At 40.3% G+C, this 18405-nt stretch overlaps 1 protein-coding gene across 1 annotated transcript in view; it reads left to right on the plus strand.

Moving 5' to 3' along the window:
- Window positions 1–5269, plus strand: part of LOC134608542 (ethanolaminephosphotransferase 1-like) — a 167262-nt gene extending 161993 nt beyond the window's left edge. Inside the window, exon 11 of the mRNA XM_063451424.1 lies at window positions 3361–5269. Coding sequence (XP_063307494.1) covers window positions 3361–3373 — 13 coding nt within the window. The 3' untranslated portion in view covers window positions 3374–5269. The remainder of the gene's footprint in view (window positions 1–3360) is intronic.
- The last annotated feature ends 13136 nt before the right edge of the window (window positions 5270–18405 follow it).

Raw genomic sequence — 18405 nt, forward strand, 5'->3', positions numbered from 1 at the left:
AATTAGACTAGAGGCTGGATGCTATGTTTTCAGCTGCAGGGTTAAAACTAGAGGGACCTGGCACCCAGACCACTTCATTGAGCTGATGTGATCTGGGTGTCTGTAGTGGTCCTTTAAGTGTGTGTGCATCTGCATGCACTGGCATACATACCGTGGTCACAGGGGTCGCAGCCCTACAACCCCTGCGACCAGGTGCCCGCTGCCATGTGTTGCGGCCCCGTCCCGCGCAGAGTAAGCGCGGGGGGGGGGGCACGGATCAGTTTTCGCACTGGCTGCGACACAGAAATAATGGTGATAAAATCTGGGGATTCTCACTAGATTTAGACTCTAATACAATATTGTGCTGACATATCATTCATTCACAATCAGAAGTTATTATTATTGGGGGGCGGAGCCAGCGCCTGACCGAGCAAGTCGCAGCTTGAAGCAGCTCCGACACCGCGACCCGCTAAAACTCTCATCTCGGCACTAAAAGCAGATTCCGGGACCAAATACTCAGACCCCCGGACCCCTTACGATATGGGGAAAAAGGCCAAGAAAAGCCGGGCTGATCCTACCTATGGATCTCAGGATATTGGCAGTTTTCTGCGCCCGGCACAGCGACAGGAGCCCGCCAAAATGGCGCCGAGTGAGGCCTATACCACGCATTCCTCGGATGAGGACAGCATGCCTGATTCTGCTTCCACTCCCGGCAAGGCACAAATCAAGGCACCACAGCAATACGACCTGGGTGATGCGGCACCTGCTACAAAGGCTGACATTAAGGCACTGATGCTTAATATTAAAGCAATGTTTGATGCAGACATGGCGCAAGTCCGAAGTGAAATCTCCACACTATCTACCCGCGTGGTCTCGGCGGAAGAGTCCCTTAAGAGCACCAGGGTGGCACAGTCAGCCACGGATACAATGCTGGGATCCCTGCAAAAGCAATGCGCAACACTGACGGCCCAAATGGCCGGCATGGAAGACAAATCGAAGGCCAGAAACCTGCGAATCAGGGGGGTGCCCGAAACAGTCACCAACATGGAACTGCCACACTACTGCAGAAGGCTTATAGCTACGCTGTTGGTCCCGAAGCAGGCCAAGCAAGTGGGACTGGACTCCTGCTTCCGTCTACCTAAAGCGGCTAAGGCTCCCCAGGAAGCACCACGGGACGTTCTATTCAAATTTGTCCGAGACTCAGACAGAGGAGCCCTGATGGGCGCCACAAAAGGCTCCCCAACGATAACATTTGAAGGTGACACCTTAACGTTCTACAGGGATCTCTCCAGACAGACCCTCACATGGCGCAGATCCCTTCGCCAAGTTACCTTACAGCTGCGGGAGAATGCCATCCCTTATAAATGGGGTATAAACCGTCTCACAACGGAAAGAGCCGGTAAGACGTTTTCTTTGTCTCATATATCCGAAGCGACCAACTTCCTCCAAGCACTTGGACTTACACTGCCAGCGGAGCCTACAGGAGCCCGCCCGACATGGAACGTGGAAGACATAATACCGTTTGCGCCTAGAGAATGGGTATCGAACGCGACAAGCTCCCAGACCTGAGCACACCGACCAGCAGACTAATCCATTACCGACCCACACAGGTCGTCTGTGCAGGACTGCATGCTGAACTCCCCGCACAGGCTTACAAACTCTCCGCATAGCTGCGGTCTCGTTTTATGTTATGTTTTGTTTTATGTTTTTAATTTTTACTACATGTCAAGTTTCTTAGCGAAATCTATGTTCAGTGCAAGATTGTGCCATAGCTCCTTCCTTTAAAGTTATTATTCACCATTTAAGATCTAAAATTGATAACTGGCTCCGAGAGCGGATAGCAAGGGATTCTGTATAAGATGACCCCCCCCCTCCCCGAGCGGATTAAGCGGCCGTAGGCCACGTACCTGAGTATCCCTAAAACTAACTATGAGAGCCCACGTAGGCCATCAGCCCCGTCATCCAAAAGCAAGGCCTATCTAGCCGGCTCCATGCACCCTCCTAACACGCGACACTCCAACTAAGGGTTAAGCTAGAGGAGTAACCAACACGATTTTCTATATAAAAAGGGTGAATTCAGCGAATGTGTAAATGTTGCCAGTAGTGATTTTATTATGTATCTCATATGTGTTAAACATGAAAACATTTTGCACACGATGTAAAGCATTAACGTATTTTGTATACCCACAAAAATAAAGAATTCAAAAAAAAAAAGAAGTTATTATTATTTATTAGATCTGTGCTGTTCCTGATTAAAGGATCTGTTTTACATGAAAAGTGTGTTCCTTCTTCCATTCAGTGTGAAGGATCGCACTATTCAGACACTTTTGCAGGTTTATTTTTAGAAATCTTATAAATGGAACATGGCCCTTCTGATCAGTTTTAACAATGTGCTTTGTTTCAGTATCCATCTTCTAGAAAATGAACAATAGCTGTGTCATCATATCGCATAATGAATCACTGAGTGCTGCAGCCTTAGCTAGCCTACATCTGTACTAAAATAATAAAATCAGCATGATTTCACTAATCAAGGTGTCTGCTTACTGCTGCTTTTACCTAGCACTGAAATATTTACAGCTAAGAGTTACGAAAATGGTAACAATCATGTTGGAGTAAGAATCCTTATATGTAACAACAAAGGCTAACGAAAAACAAAATTGGAAACTTTTAGAATTAGTTGACTAGATATTGCCAGGATTAGGCAAATGAGTTGCTGATTTTAAGAGATGGGGAAACAAGCTACTATGTATATTTATTTTTCCAATTAGCTTATTTTGGCCTAAATTTCAGGATTACCAAATTGATTCACGTTTGGGGAAAAAATTCAAGTCAGTAACCCTGTAGTTTTGACATGAGTTTTGACATAACCATTAAAATGCAGTGTTTTCTAACTCCAGTTATCTTTATATACAGATGAATACGTCTCATGTAAGATTCAAGATCCGGGTTATTCCCCCAAAGTAAGAATTGTTGAGAATTCAAAGTAAGTTTGAGGCCGAAATAACTGAATTAGAAAATTCCACTTCCACTGTGGGTACTTTGGCTTTAACCCCTTAAGGACCAAACGTCTGGAATAAAAGGGAATCATGACATGTCACACATGTCATGTGTCCTTAAGGGGTTAAATGTGAAAATCACTTTGAATTCCTATTGAATTCCCATCAATTCTCACTTTAGTAAACAAACCATGACTGTTTCTGAATGAGTGCAGTACAGCCACCATAGAATCAGACTGATTAAATCTACGATATAAAATTATGGTTTGAGACTTTACTAGGTGGTTGATATGCATGCCCATTAGGTAACACAAATAGAATTTTGTTTCGCACATTCCAGTAATCTAAGTATGCTAGATATTTATTATTTTAATCTATCTTTTAGGGAGGACATCTGACAATGTCGCCCTTGAAGAAGCAAGACTTGAAAGACTACGGTCTATGATTACATGTTGGTGACTTGCAGTTCTCAATCTACATCACCGTTTATTAATAACATCTATTGATTGCATTTATTGGTACATACGGAACATGCAGCTGAAGCTAGTTATTGATATAGTCATAAGGCATTATATTTCTTCACATAATGATACTTTATAATTCCCAAGACAAACATGGGAATAAAATTATATTTTCTGGGAAAGTTAATGTTTCTGCAAGTTTTTCTGTGGGTTTTATTATTGCAAGAGTTTATAGACAGCTAAAGCATTACATTCTATGAAAAAGTAGATGTTACTCAAATTCCTCAGCACTATCACTTGTGTAAGATATGATAAACAGAAAAAGGACGCACGATTGTTGATGTTTGATCAAAACTACAGAATGAAATGAAAGGTAAATCGATGGACAATAAATAGAAACGTCATTATTTACCGGTAATTACCAGCCAATGAACATAGGGCACTTTAGAGACTTTCCTACAATACTGACTGCTGTTCTAACAATATTGATCTGGTGACAAATCAGGCAAGAGAAAAAATGTTGAATGTGGTGGTGCACAGTCTCATCTGTGTATTTTGCAATTTGTGTGTATGTTTCTGTTATTTGAACCGTGTTGTAGAGTTTTCTGTGAAACATTGGAGTCTGTGATTACAGAAAAAGACTCACTGATTTTTGTGCCAATGAGACACCTTTACGAGGTTATTGAAAAGCATTTTGTTAAAACAAATATATATTTTGTTGCCTGTTGCATCACAACTTGATATGGCTTTAATCATGATTCATTTTAAAAATTTTCCCATTATGAAAGCAGTTCTCTTACAATTTCACTATAAAGTCTGTTACGATTTTTAAGAAAGCAGTCATTTTGGTGTCATTTATAATGGTGATTCTCCCTCCATCAACAACATTGCCAAACCACAGCTGTGTATTCCGTAACAGTTATGGACATTGGAGATACAACGGATACACAGTTCACAGCATACTGAGGGTGCATTTCCACGAAATAAACGTGGACATTAATATTAATGGTGACTTTACCAACAGAGCTGTAATTGCACTGTTAAAAACTAAGCTCAGTCTGGTTATTTGGTGATAATGAGGGTAAGGAGTATGAATCTGCAATCCTTACATCTTTCATATCTTTTTCTAGCAAGTCTACATGTTACCGGAATTATTTGTAATTTAAAGTATCTCTGTCATTGGAAATAGTGCATGCCCCATAATGTACATTTTAAAAATGGTCTGCACCTTCTGTCAAGTATATCAACTGTCCCGTTTTTGGCCAGACATTCCCTATTTTAGAGTTCTGTTCCACCGTCCCAATATTGGACACCAAGGAACTGTCATCAGCCTACACCCTTTCAAAGGCGAATTCGTCAAGTTGTGGCACTGACGACTCCACCAGGTCCCACCCACCCAATCCTGATCCCTTACCTCTCAATGTATGTTTTGTTGATCATTTATCAAAATGTTCAGCAGATTTATTTATTAAACAAAAACAAACAAAAGTTATCCAGCTAACTTTGAGTATCAGATAGACTTTGATTGGCTGGTGACATCCCATTTTGTTAGTTTTTCTTAGGTTTGTTTTTTGTTTTCCTAGTAATTTTGACTGAGGGTTCGATAACAGTGAGGCAATTGTAAAATGGCCACCTCCATTGGTAAACACTGACAGACTGTAAATTGGTAGTTCCAGCTAAACTCACCATAGCTTGGTTAGATTAAAATGATATCAATTTATTGACATTATTGTTTAAAACTTGTTTATGTAAAATACATTTTCATGTGACAGTGCCTCTTTAACAGTGGGAATCTTTGGCATTCATTGTACACTATTAATATTTTTTAGTTTATCTTCCCGAAACCTGTTTGTATTACTTTTTCGTTTGTAAATAACAAAAATAAACAAAACGTGAAAATAAAAAAAATCTAATGTTCTAATGTGTGCTTCAAATTCTAATTTTGTAAAGGAATAATGCATTGAAATGAGCAGTTTCATATACAATAGAATGCTATCCATTGACATCTGCTATAAGTACTAAATTATAGGGTATCAGTGGGTCTATGTGTATCATTTGTGTCTTTTGGTGATGAATAAATAATAGTAAATTTTTATTTTATTGCAGGCTGTTTCTTTTTTGGTGTTCCCCTGTTGGGATCCAATTTGAATATTGCACTGTGTGTTGTTGGTAGGTGGAACCTCACGCCACTGCATTCTCTGTATTGTTATATATATTAGGCTTGGCCTATAGTTGTGGGTGGGGCTTGGGTCCCCCTTTAAGGGCTTCCAATCCTCACTCACATACCGTTATTGGTCTGGCGAGTTGAGTGTGACTACTTCCGGTCACTCACAAGTCGCCATCTTGCTGTTCTTACCTGTGTCCTCGTGGTCTTGGTTCCTAGCTTCCTGATCATCTGGTACTACTTACCTGACCGTTTAACGAACGCTTCCAGCCCGCTTCCTCCTCCAGCTTGCTCGGAGACTGACCCAGGAGTGATCGTTGAACTGTAAGTTTAGGCCCAAGCCTTCGCGCCTCGGTCGCACTGTTTGAGTCATCCCGGTTTGGGTCTATTCCACTACTTACTATTTCGTACATTTTCACATGTGTTCTGCTGGATTCGTACAGGCTCACATGTATGCATACTTTTATTGCTATCTGTAGGGGCTTTTGGGTCATTCACCTTCAAGAACAGGGGCCTTTTTTCGGCTCCATTCACATATACCTGCCAATACATACTATTTTAGGCATTCGTATCAATTAGTTCGAACTGTTTGGGTTAAACATATCGGAAACGCACGAACACCTGTTCAAAGTATAGGGTGTTTGTACAATTACTTCCGAATGCCATTCAATTCTACATCCAGAGACTACACGAATTGAAACAAATTGGTCGTATATAGAAACGAGAGGAACTTTACGTGTATATGTACAAGCTGGTGGTACGGCCTTCTATGATTATCAGCGTTCATTTTCAGCAAAAGTGGCTGTAACTCTTATTATGCAGATACTTTGCAGGCCTCAGTACTCCGGCTTGTGCAGTTTGCGCGTCCACATCACACTCTACGAACTTATGGCTTACGGCAGAAGTTTTGCTGGGCCACTTGGTTCCTTACACATCTACAAAACGTGATAAGGTAATTAAGCACAAGCTGGGTCGAGACATTGTCTTTCTGTGCAAGTCCAAAGTTGCAATAAATTCAATGCTGGTACTTGTGGTTTCAGTTCTCGCAGGTTATTGCACATTTGCTCCTACTGTTTACGGGCTCATGCCAAAACCATGTGCTCTAATTAAATGTTCCCTAAATCCTACCTCACATGTATAACTGTTATGTATTTTGCTGAACTATTAAGATACCACCCCTTAAAACACTTGGTTAACTGTCTCATTGATGGATTATTACAGTGTTTTCACACGGGTATCATACACTTGCCATCTGGTACACTGGAATGCAATAATTTGCAGACTGCACTAGTAGGTCCAGAATCGATTAATAAACGAATTAAGACTAGGTTGGAACAGCGATTTGTTTTCGGCCTTTTAGGTTCCCTCCTTTCACTTTTTTTGTACTTCCTTTTGCCACCTTATACTTAAAATTATCATTTGACGTTACCACACTCATTTCAACACCACATGCTGTTACAACACCCTAACAAAACAGGATTCCTATCATCCTACCAAATTAAAACCCTACTAAAAGAAATCCCAAATCTGACACGACTTTACCCTCTAAGAGACTACCCATCCATAGTAACTGTTCCAATTATTATCCGATTTGTTAGTCACCTTTCAAACCTATCACAATATGTAATTAAAACCGCCATAAACCTAGCTTCTACGGATTCCTTTAATAAAAAGAAGTTCACCACCATTAATCTAACTTCCACAGATTACCTTAAAACTTTCAATATATCCACAAATCTATAGATCACTACATCCTTTCACTCTCCTTCTCTAAACCAGCCAGATGGGACCACCTGTCGACATACCAATCTATCCTATTACATAATGGTGCCCAGTTAATGTATTGGATAATTATTTCAGCACATTCACACCAACCATCTAACTCTTACGGCAATATTGCCCCAACCACACATTTAAGGCTGGGCTTGTAGTTGTGGGAGGGGTTTGGGTCCCCTTTTAAGGGCCTCCAATCCTCTCTCACATACCATTAACGGGTCTGGCGAGTTGCCTCTCCCACCACTCCCTCTTTTCGCATCACTCTCTAAGGTGGGCCCTCTTTATTACAGAAAAGGGGGTGTACCAGTGCTAATATTCAAATAGGATAAAGTAACAGGATAGTCCAAACAAATCTTAGTGTATATAAAGCTGCTATAACACCTAAGTCTTATCTTGTACAGTAGTAACAAAAACCTTGGGTAGGTGAAGCGCTATTAAAGGGTAATAGTAATGGAAGTGATGGGGAATAAAAATGCACGTAGAAGTACCTTGGGTATTCTTTATGAATATATTCATGGTAGTTAATGTATAGTTCCTATAAAACATAAACATAACAAACCAAACATAGTGCAAACTGTAATCAAAAATGGTATATAAAAAAGGAAAAGGGAGAATTCCCACTCACAATTTTTGGAGCTAAAATCTAATAGCTCAATAGTAGCGCTCTTGGGGTCCGTAAAGGCGACCCTCACCCTTCTTTAATGCGAATACTCCTTTCTCTTGTTTCCTATAAGGATGAAAAAGCACATATGGTGCAATACCGTAGATCTTATGTGTAAAGGATAACTGAGATGGGGTACTCACAAGCTTAGAGCCATCCAAATCGGCTCTAATCCAATCGCGTATGTGGTTAAGGACCACACACCTTCTTTAAAAATAGCAGGGAAAATGCCAATAGTATGTTTATATAAAAAATAATGTACTTTATTATTAACAGTAAAGGTATAAATATATATATATAAAAAAAATACTAAATAGGCATAAAATCCAATAGTCCAAAGTCTCACAGTCTCTCCAGGGACGCGTTTCGCCGCACAGGCTTCCTCAGCTGGATGTAGTGAAAACGTATCTAGTGGATCTTCCCTGCTATATGTACCCCTCTAAGGGGTAAATGATTGGTTTCCAGCTTGTATTTTCGCGGGCAATCACCATAGAAACGGTGACGCCCTGCGATTCAAGCCTCTCTCTATTTTCTTCTATTAACTTCCTGGTTTGCGTTTCATCGCGGAAATGGCGCGACAAAACGCAAACCCGGAAGTTAACTTGAAGTCCTAGCTTATGTTATGACTCATTAAATATGTCTAAATCTTCACTGTATAGTATACAAAGTCTAATTCATGTACTTTGGCCCAGGATCTAAGGAGTTACCTTATTCTATCAAACACTGAAACTAGATGTTACCTGGGCAGAAGCATAGGGTTAATATTTAACGAATACACAGGTGTGTTAGAGATAAGCAATAAGATTATTCAGTATATACAACGCACTGATCCTTATGATACCTGCTGGTGTCAAATAATGAAAACAATTATTGCAAAATCTAAAATATAATTGTGCAAAGAAGGTGCTAATATAGCATATATGATTAACATAATTTACCAGCAAATAAGACTCTGGTGCCAAACACTTTCAGAAATAATATCACAAACGTTTAAACCAAAAACATAAAACATTGAGTTGTGTGCTAAGCACACAACATACCTCTAATTGAATTCTTGTTGAATTTTCTTCTGTTGTTCCAATATACAAAAGGAACCAAAAAGAAAAAAAAACCATAATAACGTAGAAATGTCTTCAATCTTCCTGGGAACCATATAATGTTTTGAGTTAAGTTATGGTGTGCTGCTTTCTCACTTATCCGTGTGCATGTATCATTCTGTGGATTTAAAAAGACAGTACATTTGTGACATAAAGGTAAAATGGATTTGATTTCCATAACTCGTGTATATTGGTAGGACAAACAAAGGCATTTTGCCGAAACGTTGGGAGCGTTTTGGTTGACTCTGTCCCTGCTTCTCATTAGGTCTGGTATGCTTTTTGTACTTTTTCTATATGTGTCTGTTTTTGTGGGTTTGTATGGGTATCTCATTTAGTTACTGATACTTAGTTATTTCATGCGTTACGCCCTTGGCGTGTATATATATCCAGAATTCTTCTGGCAGTTGCTTTACAACATGCTATGAGTTTTTACTTTGGTTTCATATTTAAGGAGATATGTTGTTAGTGTGTACCCATCTAATAAAGATTTTTTTTTGTATATAAACATTTATGGTTGTGCTCCTTACTCAATTTGTATTTGCATTTGTTTTGTTTTTTGGGGGGATAGAGCCTCATGTAAGTGAGCACCCAATATCTAGTTTTTACAGAGCTCCATTTAAAGGGGCTAGCGTGTATTACTTATTGGAGTGTGCCTACCTTGCCTTATATTGTACAAACAATAGGTTGCTCACAGATTTTAAACCTGCATGAAATGTATTCCCAGGAAGATTGAAAACAGTTTTGTGCTTGCTTGTCCAATGGAAGAAAATTCAGCCAGAATTTTAAAATTAGTATTAAAATTAGTATTTTGTTTGTTGAACGCACAACTCACTTTATTATAATTTTGGTTTCAAACTATTATTGCTTGCTGTGTTCCCATCATCAAAAATAAGTACACTTAACGGTTTTAAATAAATGTAAAACCAAACTTTACTATAGTTGTAATGCCCAAAATCTTTAGAGCCGTGATATTGCATAACATACATGAGAGAATTTTGTAGTGTACTAATGATACGATTCTTGATACTATAGAATAGATACCTTGAGTTCTTACTGAGAGACTGGGGCCGTTAGGAGATTTAAAAGACTGGCAGAATTATAGTAGTGGTTTATAGAGGACTTTGCGGATGCTTCATGTGTAGTTCCAATGGCTAGCAGACGTATCCATTTATTAGCAAGGAGGCAATCAGCATTATTAGTAAAATGAGAGTTCTAATTGAATTCAAAGTAAATTTCAAATTTAGGGCCAGAGTAGCTATACCGTAAATTTTTCCAGTTCGACTTTATTGCTATTATACTTTAGTGCAGGGGTTCCTAAACCAGTCCTCAAGGTACCCCTACCAGTGCAGGATTTAGGTATTACCGAGTTGTGTCTAAGGTGGTGTTGTTTTTTCTATAAACACCTTAGACACAACTAGGTGTACTAAATCCTGAATTGGCAGAGGTACAGTGAATATTTCTCTACTCTATCCTGGTTTTTCTGTTTGTAATAGTGATAAATTAGTTTATTATACTTGTGGTTTTACTTTTACGTGTTGCTTTTTACATGAGATAAAAATGTAAGTGTTTTAATACTTTCAAGGTTTATAATATTCTTAACAGAGTACCATAGTGACCCAGTGTGGTACAAATAGAATACTACACCGATATAATAACTTGATAGAAGGTTATGAATTCTAATTAGGTAGGCACTTCTCTCTCCTGTATTTACTGTCCTTCGTGTATATTTCAGTTTTCACTATTTGAAGGAATATGCGTTTATTGATCAATTAAAGGGGATAGAATTATTTGGCATACAAAGTGTTAGGAGCTATCATAATTGAATTTTCTTTAACTAACTTGAATTTTAATGTGTAATTAGAAAGAAAGGTTGTATTTTGTATTTTTTTGATTTCCTGACAATTTCTTAGTGTTCTGTTTGAAAATACAAATATAGATTAACCCCACTTTTTAACAGGTCTGATTACACCCATTTAGAGCTTGCTCTTCAGTGTTGTCTATGGGGTAAATAGTTCAACCCCCCAAGAGTAGCTCCACTCATTGCAAATGATGTTTGAAAGTTCTCTATAAATTAACAATCATCATAGCACATAGCCCAATTCACTGTATATATATATATCTTCCTAATAATATAACATAACAGTATCTTTTATCTTCCTATACTCACTTGCAAACATGGCTCCACATTTATTTATTTTGGATTAATACTTTGGAATTTATTTTGGATTAATACATATACCATACTCCTGGTTATACAACTTTTACAAGTTCCTAACTCTACTTTCAGTAAGATAAAATGCTGGCCTTGGGGGATACACCATTCGAAGGAATCAGCTGGAGCTGATATGATATAATTACAGCCGTTTAATCTTGTTATGTCACATGGGTGATCTTCTGCAACAAGGCAGCATTGAAAGCATTGAAAGCATTCACATCGTTCTGACCTTCCCCAGCACTTTATTGCATGTTTAATGGAGTTCAGTTTATGTACCTGCTGCATAACTAGTCCAGCCAAAACTAGTTACCAATCACCAGGAGACAGGTTGGTATACAGCCAGCACAAGCAACGTATCACAGGGAAGAATCAATGTATAAAGTAAATGGAGTGCTGCACACAAGTAGAGTATATGTAGGAGCTCTGTGGAGGGGGTCAACACCCACAGGAAAAGCTTAAAAATAGAAGTCCACAGGCATCGCAACGCAGTGTGAAAGCAAAAATAGTATTTATTGTGGATCAAATTGACAAAAAATTAAACAACGTTTTGGTCGTGAGGCGCTAATCATACACACTCGGGGCCTGTGCAAAGATTTTTGGCTACACAGGTGAAGATGAGTTTTGCCGTCTCTCCCTGCCTCCCAAAAATGCATCTTCAGCTGTGTGTCCCGTAATCACCCTCTTTAATTTCTTACCCCATTTTGTGTATCTCTTTCTACCCTTCCCCATCCCCCTTCCCCATATGTCTCTTTATCCCACCATTCCCTCTGTGTGTCACTTCCCCCAGCACCTTGTCAATTTCTCCCCACAGCACCTCTGTGTCTCTTTGTCCCCTCTCCAGCCCCTCTGGTTGTCTCTTCCCAGCCCATGTCTGTCTCTTACTCCTTCCACAGCCCTTATCTGTGTATGTCTCTTTCTTTCCCCAGAACCTTTTGTGTGTCTTTCCCATCTTTAAGCCCCACTGTGTGTCTCTTTCCCCCAGAACCTTGTCTATTTCTTGTGTCCAACCCCAGCCACTCCATGTGTTTCATTCCAACAAGCCCCTCCATTCCATGCTTCATTCCCCCCAGCTCACCAATGTGTATTATTCCCCCAGTCCCCTCCATGTGTCTCATTCCTCCAGCCCCCTCAATGTGTCTCATTCCCTGCAGCCCCTCCATTCCATGTGTCATTATCTCCCCCCAGCGCCCCATGTCTCATTCCCCCAGTCCCACCAATGTGTCTCATTACCCAAGTACCCCCTATTTGTCTCATGCTCCAGCTTCCCCATATGTGCCTCATTCCCCCAGTTCACCCTAAAAGTGCCTCATTCCCCCAGCTCACCCTATATGTGCCTCATTCCTCCCCTTCCACCCACTTGTCTCCTCACCACCCTCTTGTAGCATGGGCGAGCTGCAGACCAAGGTAGAGGAGCTTCAATAACCTCTTCTCCCCAGTCAGACAGGAAGCAGTTCTGTTCTCTCAATAAGCATTTCATGTCAGACTGAATTTTTTCTGCTCCTCCTTCCCCTCATACTTGTTTAAATAAGTGAAAAAATAAAGGGACAGGATCTCAAAAGCAGAATAGTGTGCTTCCCTTGTTTGAGCACCAGAAACACCTTCCAGAGAAAAAGGACAAATCTTGTTGGAGGTTAGATAGTCCTTCTCCTTCCTCTTCTAGAGCGTTTGCTCATTCTTCCACTCAAAGCCGATCCAGTTTTATACACGGCTCTTCTGAAATAGACTAGGAATCTGAGGAAGTGGTCCGTTCAGCAACTTCCACTGACCGAGGCAAACTTAGCAACTTCAGATGGCTAGAGTGAGTTTCGTAGGAAAGTCTCTCCCATCAAAATAATTTCACTTCAGATGGGCTATAGAGCATGATTCTGAGGTTAGAGATTTTGTCAAACTAGCCTTTAGATCCCCCTTGGTTAAGGAGGATGACCTTCTCCTCAGGAACCACATTTGTATCCCGGACATCCAGGCTTTAATGGCTATGTTTGTCTGTGTGTGTGCCGGTGTGTTTGTCTGTGTGTCAGTATGTCTGTGTGTGTGTCAGTATGTATGTCTGTGTGTATGTGTCAGTATGTCTGTCTGTGTATATGTGTCAGTATGTGTGTGTGTGTCAGTATGTATGTCAGTATGTGTGTGTGTGTCAGTATGTATGTCTGTGTGTGTGTGTGTGTCAGTAAGTATGTCTGTGTGTGTACACACAAATAAAGTACAGTGACTAAATAAAGAGAAAATGGTGTTGCTACAATCACCAAGGTTGGTTACCCAAACAACACAAAACAATAGTAAAGCAATAAAATCGATAGGTGAGAGCAAACACCCAGGGAAAACACAATACTACCACTTTCAATGTTGGTAAATGGCAGTGTTCACTTTTCTGTAGAAAAACATAAAGTGCAGTACATAGTGTAATTTGTAAATAACTATTACAATGTTTAAATGTAAGTTGGATCAACTCACATGGTGCTGAGCCTCTAAATAGCAGGCTCAGACTTTCAGGCTCATCATAAAGAAACCTGCGGATTGCTGGAGCTGCTTCCCAAGAAGTGATTTTCCAAACTCTCAGTAAAGAAAAAATACTATTTATTGGGTATAAATATATTGCAGAAAAAGGTCAGCAAGATAAAAAACTAAAAAAATCAAGCACAACGCGTTTCGACTCTATGGTGAGTCTTTTTCAAGTGATCCAACTTATATTTAAACATTGTAATAATTATTTAAAAATTACACTATGTACTGCACTTTATTTTTTTCTACAGAAAAGTGAACACTGCCATTTACCAATGTTGGAAGTGGTAGTATTGTGTTTTCCCTGTGTGTTTGCTCTCACCTATCTATTTTAATATCCGTGTGTGTGTCAGTATGTCTGCGTGTGTGCCAGTATGTCTGTGTGTGTGTCAGTATGTCTGTGTGTGTCAGTATGTAACTGTATGTATGTCTGTGTGTCAGTATGTTTGTGTGTGTCAGTATGTACCATATTTATTCGAGTATAACGCGCACACGTGTATAACGCGCACCCCTAATTTTCGATTAAAAATCGGTATAAAATTTTATACCGATTTTTAATCTAAAATTAGGGTGCTTGTTATACTCGAATAAATATTTGAGTGGGTGCTCGATAATACCGACCGCCGGGCTCATTACAAGCCCGGCGGTCCTGGGGGGGCGGGCAGCAAGCGTTTACTCACCTCCGTGCAGCTCCAGCTCTGTGTGTGTGTCAGTATGTCTGTCACAGTGTGTCTGTGTGTGTCAGTATATCTGTTTGTGTGTGTGTGTGTATCTGTATGTTGTCAGTATGTATGTATCTGCATGTGTGCCAGTGTGTATACCTGTGCATGTATCTGTATGTAGCCAATGTGTGTATCTGCATGTGTGTCAGTATATGTCTGTGTATCTGCATGTGTGTCAGTGTTTGTATCTGCATTTGTCAGGTTATGTATCTGAGTGTCTGTATGTTGTCATTGTGTGTGTCTGTGTATCTATATGTTGTCAGTGTATCTGCAAGTGTTTCTGTGTGTGTATGTATATCACAGTGTGTGTGTGTGTGTGTGTGTGTGTGTTTGTGGCAGTGCATGTGTATATGTGCATACATCTCAGCATTCAAACGCCAACACTATATGCAAATACACACCTGCATTGAAACTTCAACACTACATATAAATACACCTCTTTTTTTAAACAACAAAATTATATATAAAAACACCAGTGCATTCATAAACCAACACTACACAAAAATGCATGCTTGCATTCAAATGCCATCTCCACATACAAACACACCCCGACATTCAAACAAACATACTCCATCCAAAAACATGCTTACACTTAAACACAGAAATACTGCTCAGTGCTAAATACAACCCTGCATGCATGGGGAAATGGTAGAGCCCCAGCTGTCAAAGCATTGTTGGAGTTGCACGACAGATGGGGATCTATCTTTTGCCCCCTCTTGCCCAAAATAATTCATGCACCAGAGCCCTCTCTACTTTACGTCCGACGCTGTGTTGGGGTGGGTGGCTTGATTGCATGCCAGGGAGGAGACGACAGGGTCCAGGGGGCCCAAGCAAATGTTTGCCCAGGGTCCAATCAATATTAAAGACGGCCCTGGGAGCAGTGTATCTATAGACCCCACAGACCAGACTTTTTGTAATATACATTTTAAAATTGCTGATGCTGTGTGCCCACTATTACTGATGCTGGATAAAGCAGAAAAGAAGGCAATGCTCAGAAACCTTCTGCTTCATCTCTACTGGTGTCTAAGATGGCTTTATTGACAGTATCCGGCAGGGCAGTGCTAATTATTGGCCAATCCTTTAATTACATCTCAAACATTCGCAGAACCAGCTGGCTCCATGCAGCAGGAATGTCTGACCTAGCCCCTAAATCACATTCCCAAATTTGGAGGATTGTTACCTTTTCGGTTCCTCGTTCATTCAGGAGGTTAAAGGCCGTTGTAAGGCAAAGAGATCCTTTTCAGAGCTCAAAAAGTCCTTTCCTGGCTACAAATAGCCCTTTCGGACAGAGGGTCGCCCCTATTTTGCTGCAGGAGCGTCCCGAGAAGCATCTCACCAGGCCAGGTACCACCACTACAGTCGAAAACACAAGCTCCCAGGTGGTGGCAGAGGAGTTCATTCCAGAGGTGGTCTAGTTTCCAAGAGAAAACCCATGCATTCAAGTAAGTGTGCCTTCTCACACGCCACTAAATTGGAAAAATATTTCTTCAGACAAATGGGTTGTAAAGATTTTTCAAAGGGGTTTTCAACTCCACCCTTTAAGGTTCCCAGTTCAGAAGTTTGCACCCGGCAGAGAGGTGAACACAGTGCTAGATGCCTCCCTTTCCCTAGCTTTAAATCAAGGGAAGATAGAGTTGACAGACATGTCTATCACAGGATGGGTCAGTCCGTTGTTCCCAATCCTAAATCCCGCAAGGAGCTGATCGTTAAAATCAGCTGAAAGCTCAGACACAGAAAAAAGAAGGGTTGCTGTTTAACCCCTTAAGGACGGCGGGCGTTCTATGCCGTCCTTGGGGAACCGGCTCTAAACGCCGGAGGGCGGCATAGAACGCCCAAACTGTCCTTTCTACTTACCTGGTCGCTGGCGATCCCACGCCGGCAATCACAATATGGGGACTTACCTGGGAGCCCAGGGAGTCCCCCTCTGTCATCTTCAGCCCCCCCAGGGTTATGTGAATAAAATGATGTATAATAAGTGTGGGTGCACATAATATGAAAGAGGCAACTTACGCCTGAACAGACATATAGCGCAAATACAAGTTTTTGTTTACTTTTTGTTTTGATCACAACGTGTACATTTGGCCTTAAGGGGTTAAAACAGCAAAGAAACCCTGACAGGAAGTCCCTTTGGATGAAACACGTAGGATCTTATACAGCACCAAAATATACGTACTTTTTATTTGTTTGTTTATACTTTTGATATTAAATAAAGCAGAATTGATATACTCTTCGACTTGAGTTTGGCCCTTCATGCTGCAGCGCCATTGCCAGGGAAAGAGTAGTCTTGGATCAGCCCCCCACTTTCATCAGGGGAGGCAACCTAAGGCGATAACATCTCTCTCCATTCTGTGAGTGTAACCCAATAGTGCACATTAACCAATTTTCAACAGTGTTGCACTATTATATGTTTTTATGTTTTGTATATTAACAGCTGTATCCTCTATACTGCTGCTGTTGGATTTATATTTATAATTTAAGAAAACATACAGCTGCCACAACCATACTAGAATATACAGGTGAAAAAATATATAATCCCTAATACATAGCCAACCATTTTATGGCATAGTATATAACCTGGGGGATGTCCAATGACTCTTTAGAGCAGTATAATGAAGATAGAGTATTTTTAAAATTAAATTCCATTCGCACAAGGTACTAGTTGACAAGCGGAGGAATTGACAGCTACAAATACTACTCAGGAAGTATTACAGATTATTAAATCATTGCTTAAGGAGGGAAAAAAACAGGCCCTGCTGGGTACACAGCCGGTTATTACAAAGTGATGTCAGCAGAGCTAAACACACATTTGTGGTCGGTTAATATCGTATCGTGAAATACCTTGAGATTGGAATTAAGTCGGTGTGGTTGCACAATTTGTTAGGGCCAGACTAGTAATATTGGAGGATGGCAAGTTTTGATTCAAATGTGGAATAAATAGTTTAGGCATTTTCATACGTAGGGTATAACCAACAGATGGTGCTTGACTGTAAAAAGAAAGTGTTGCTCTTTTTGGAAAAACAGAGTAGCCATCGAGGGCAGCAGATACCTTGTGTTACAACATTTTCAATTAATTCACAGACGTTTAAACATATTCTTAACAAGCACTGGGATATTGTACAGTCTGACAAGACGTTTGTGGCATGCTTCAGTGAGAAACTCCTATTTTCATTCAAGAGCAGCAACAATTTATGTGACAATTTGGTAAAGAATCCTTGTGATTTGAATTGTCTTACTCCAGTGATTAGCATTCCTTACCACTGATGTGGACATTGCATAGTCAAACCTTTTTTAGGGGGTGGGGTGGTTCTATTTAAAATGCCATGTTTTGGCACCATTAACTAAGTGCCCCTCCCCTCTAACATTTTACAGGTGTTTTGGGTTTTTTACTGCCTTCTATTATTCCATTCAACATTAACAATGACCTTGCGTGGTCCAATCACATAGGACCGTTTTGCTGGCTCAGATTGTTTGTGTACAATCCAAACTAGCGAGGGGAGGTAGGGTTGGAAAGATAAAAAAAAAAAAAAACAGTACTATTGCAAATATAGGGAGGCAGGTTGCACTCAACTCCGTTAAGGAAGGAGAGGAGAAAAAGCATTCTCTTGTTGGCTCTGCCCGCAAGGGAGAAGCTCAATATGTCCTTTGACAGAGTGCAATGCAATTTCTCTTCTCCTCTGTATACTTTCTCCATGCTGGCTGCCAGATGCAAAGGACAGAGCTTATAACAACGATTGACAGGTAGCAAAGGTGGATGTATCCAATTGCAGGACAAATATTTCAGAAACTGTCACTTTCCAGAATTCTCAATATTATGTTTACTTATCCCCTATTTTTT

The sequence above is a fragment of the Pelobates fuscus genome, chromosome 4 (assembly GCF_036172605.1).
Source record: "Pelobates fuscus isolate aPelFus1 chromosome 4, aPelFus1.pri, whole genome shotgun sequence".
NCBI classification, from domain to species: Eukaryota; Metazoa; Chordata; class Amphibia; order Anura; family Pelobatidae; genus Pelobates; species Pelobates fuscus.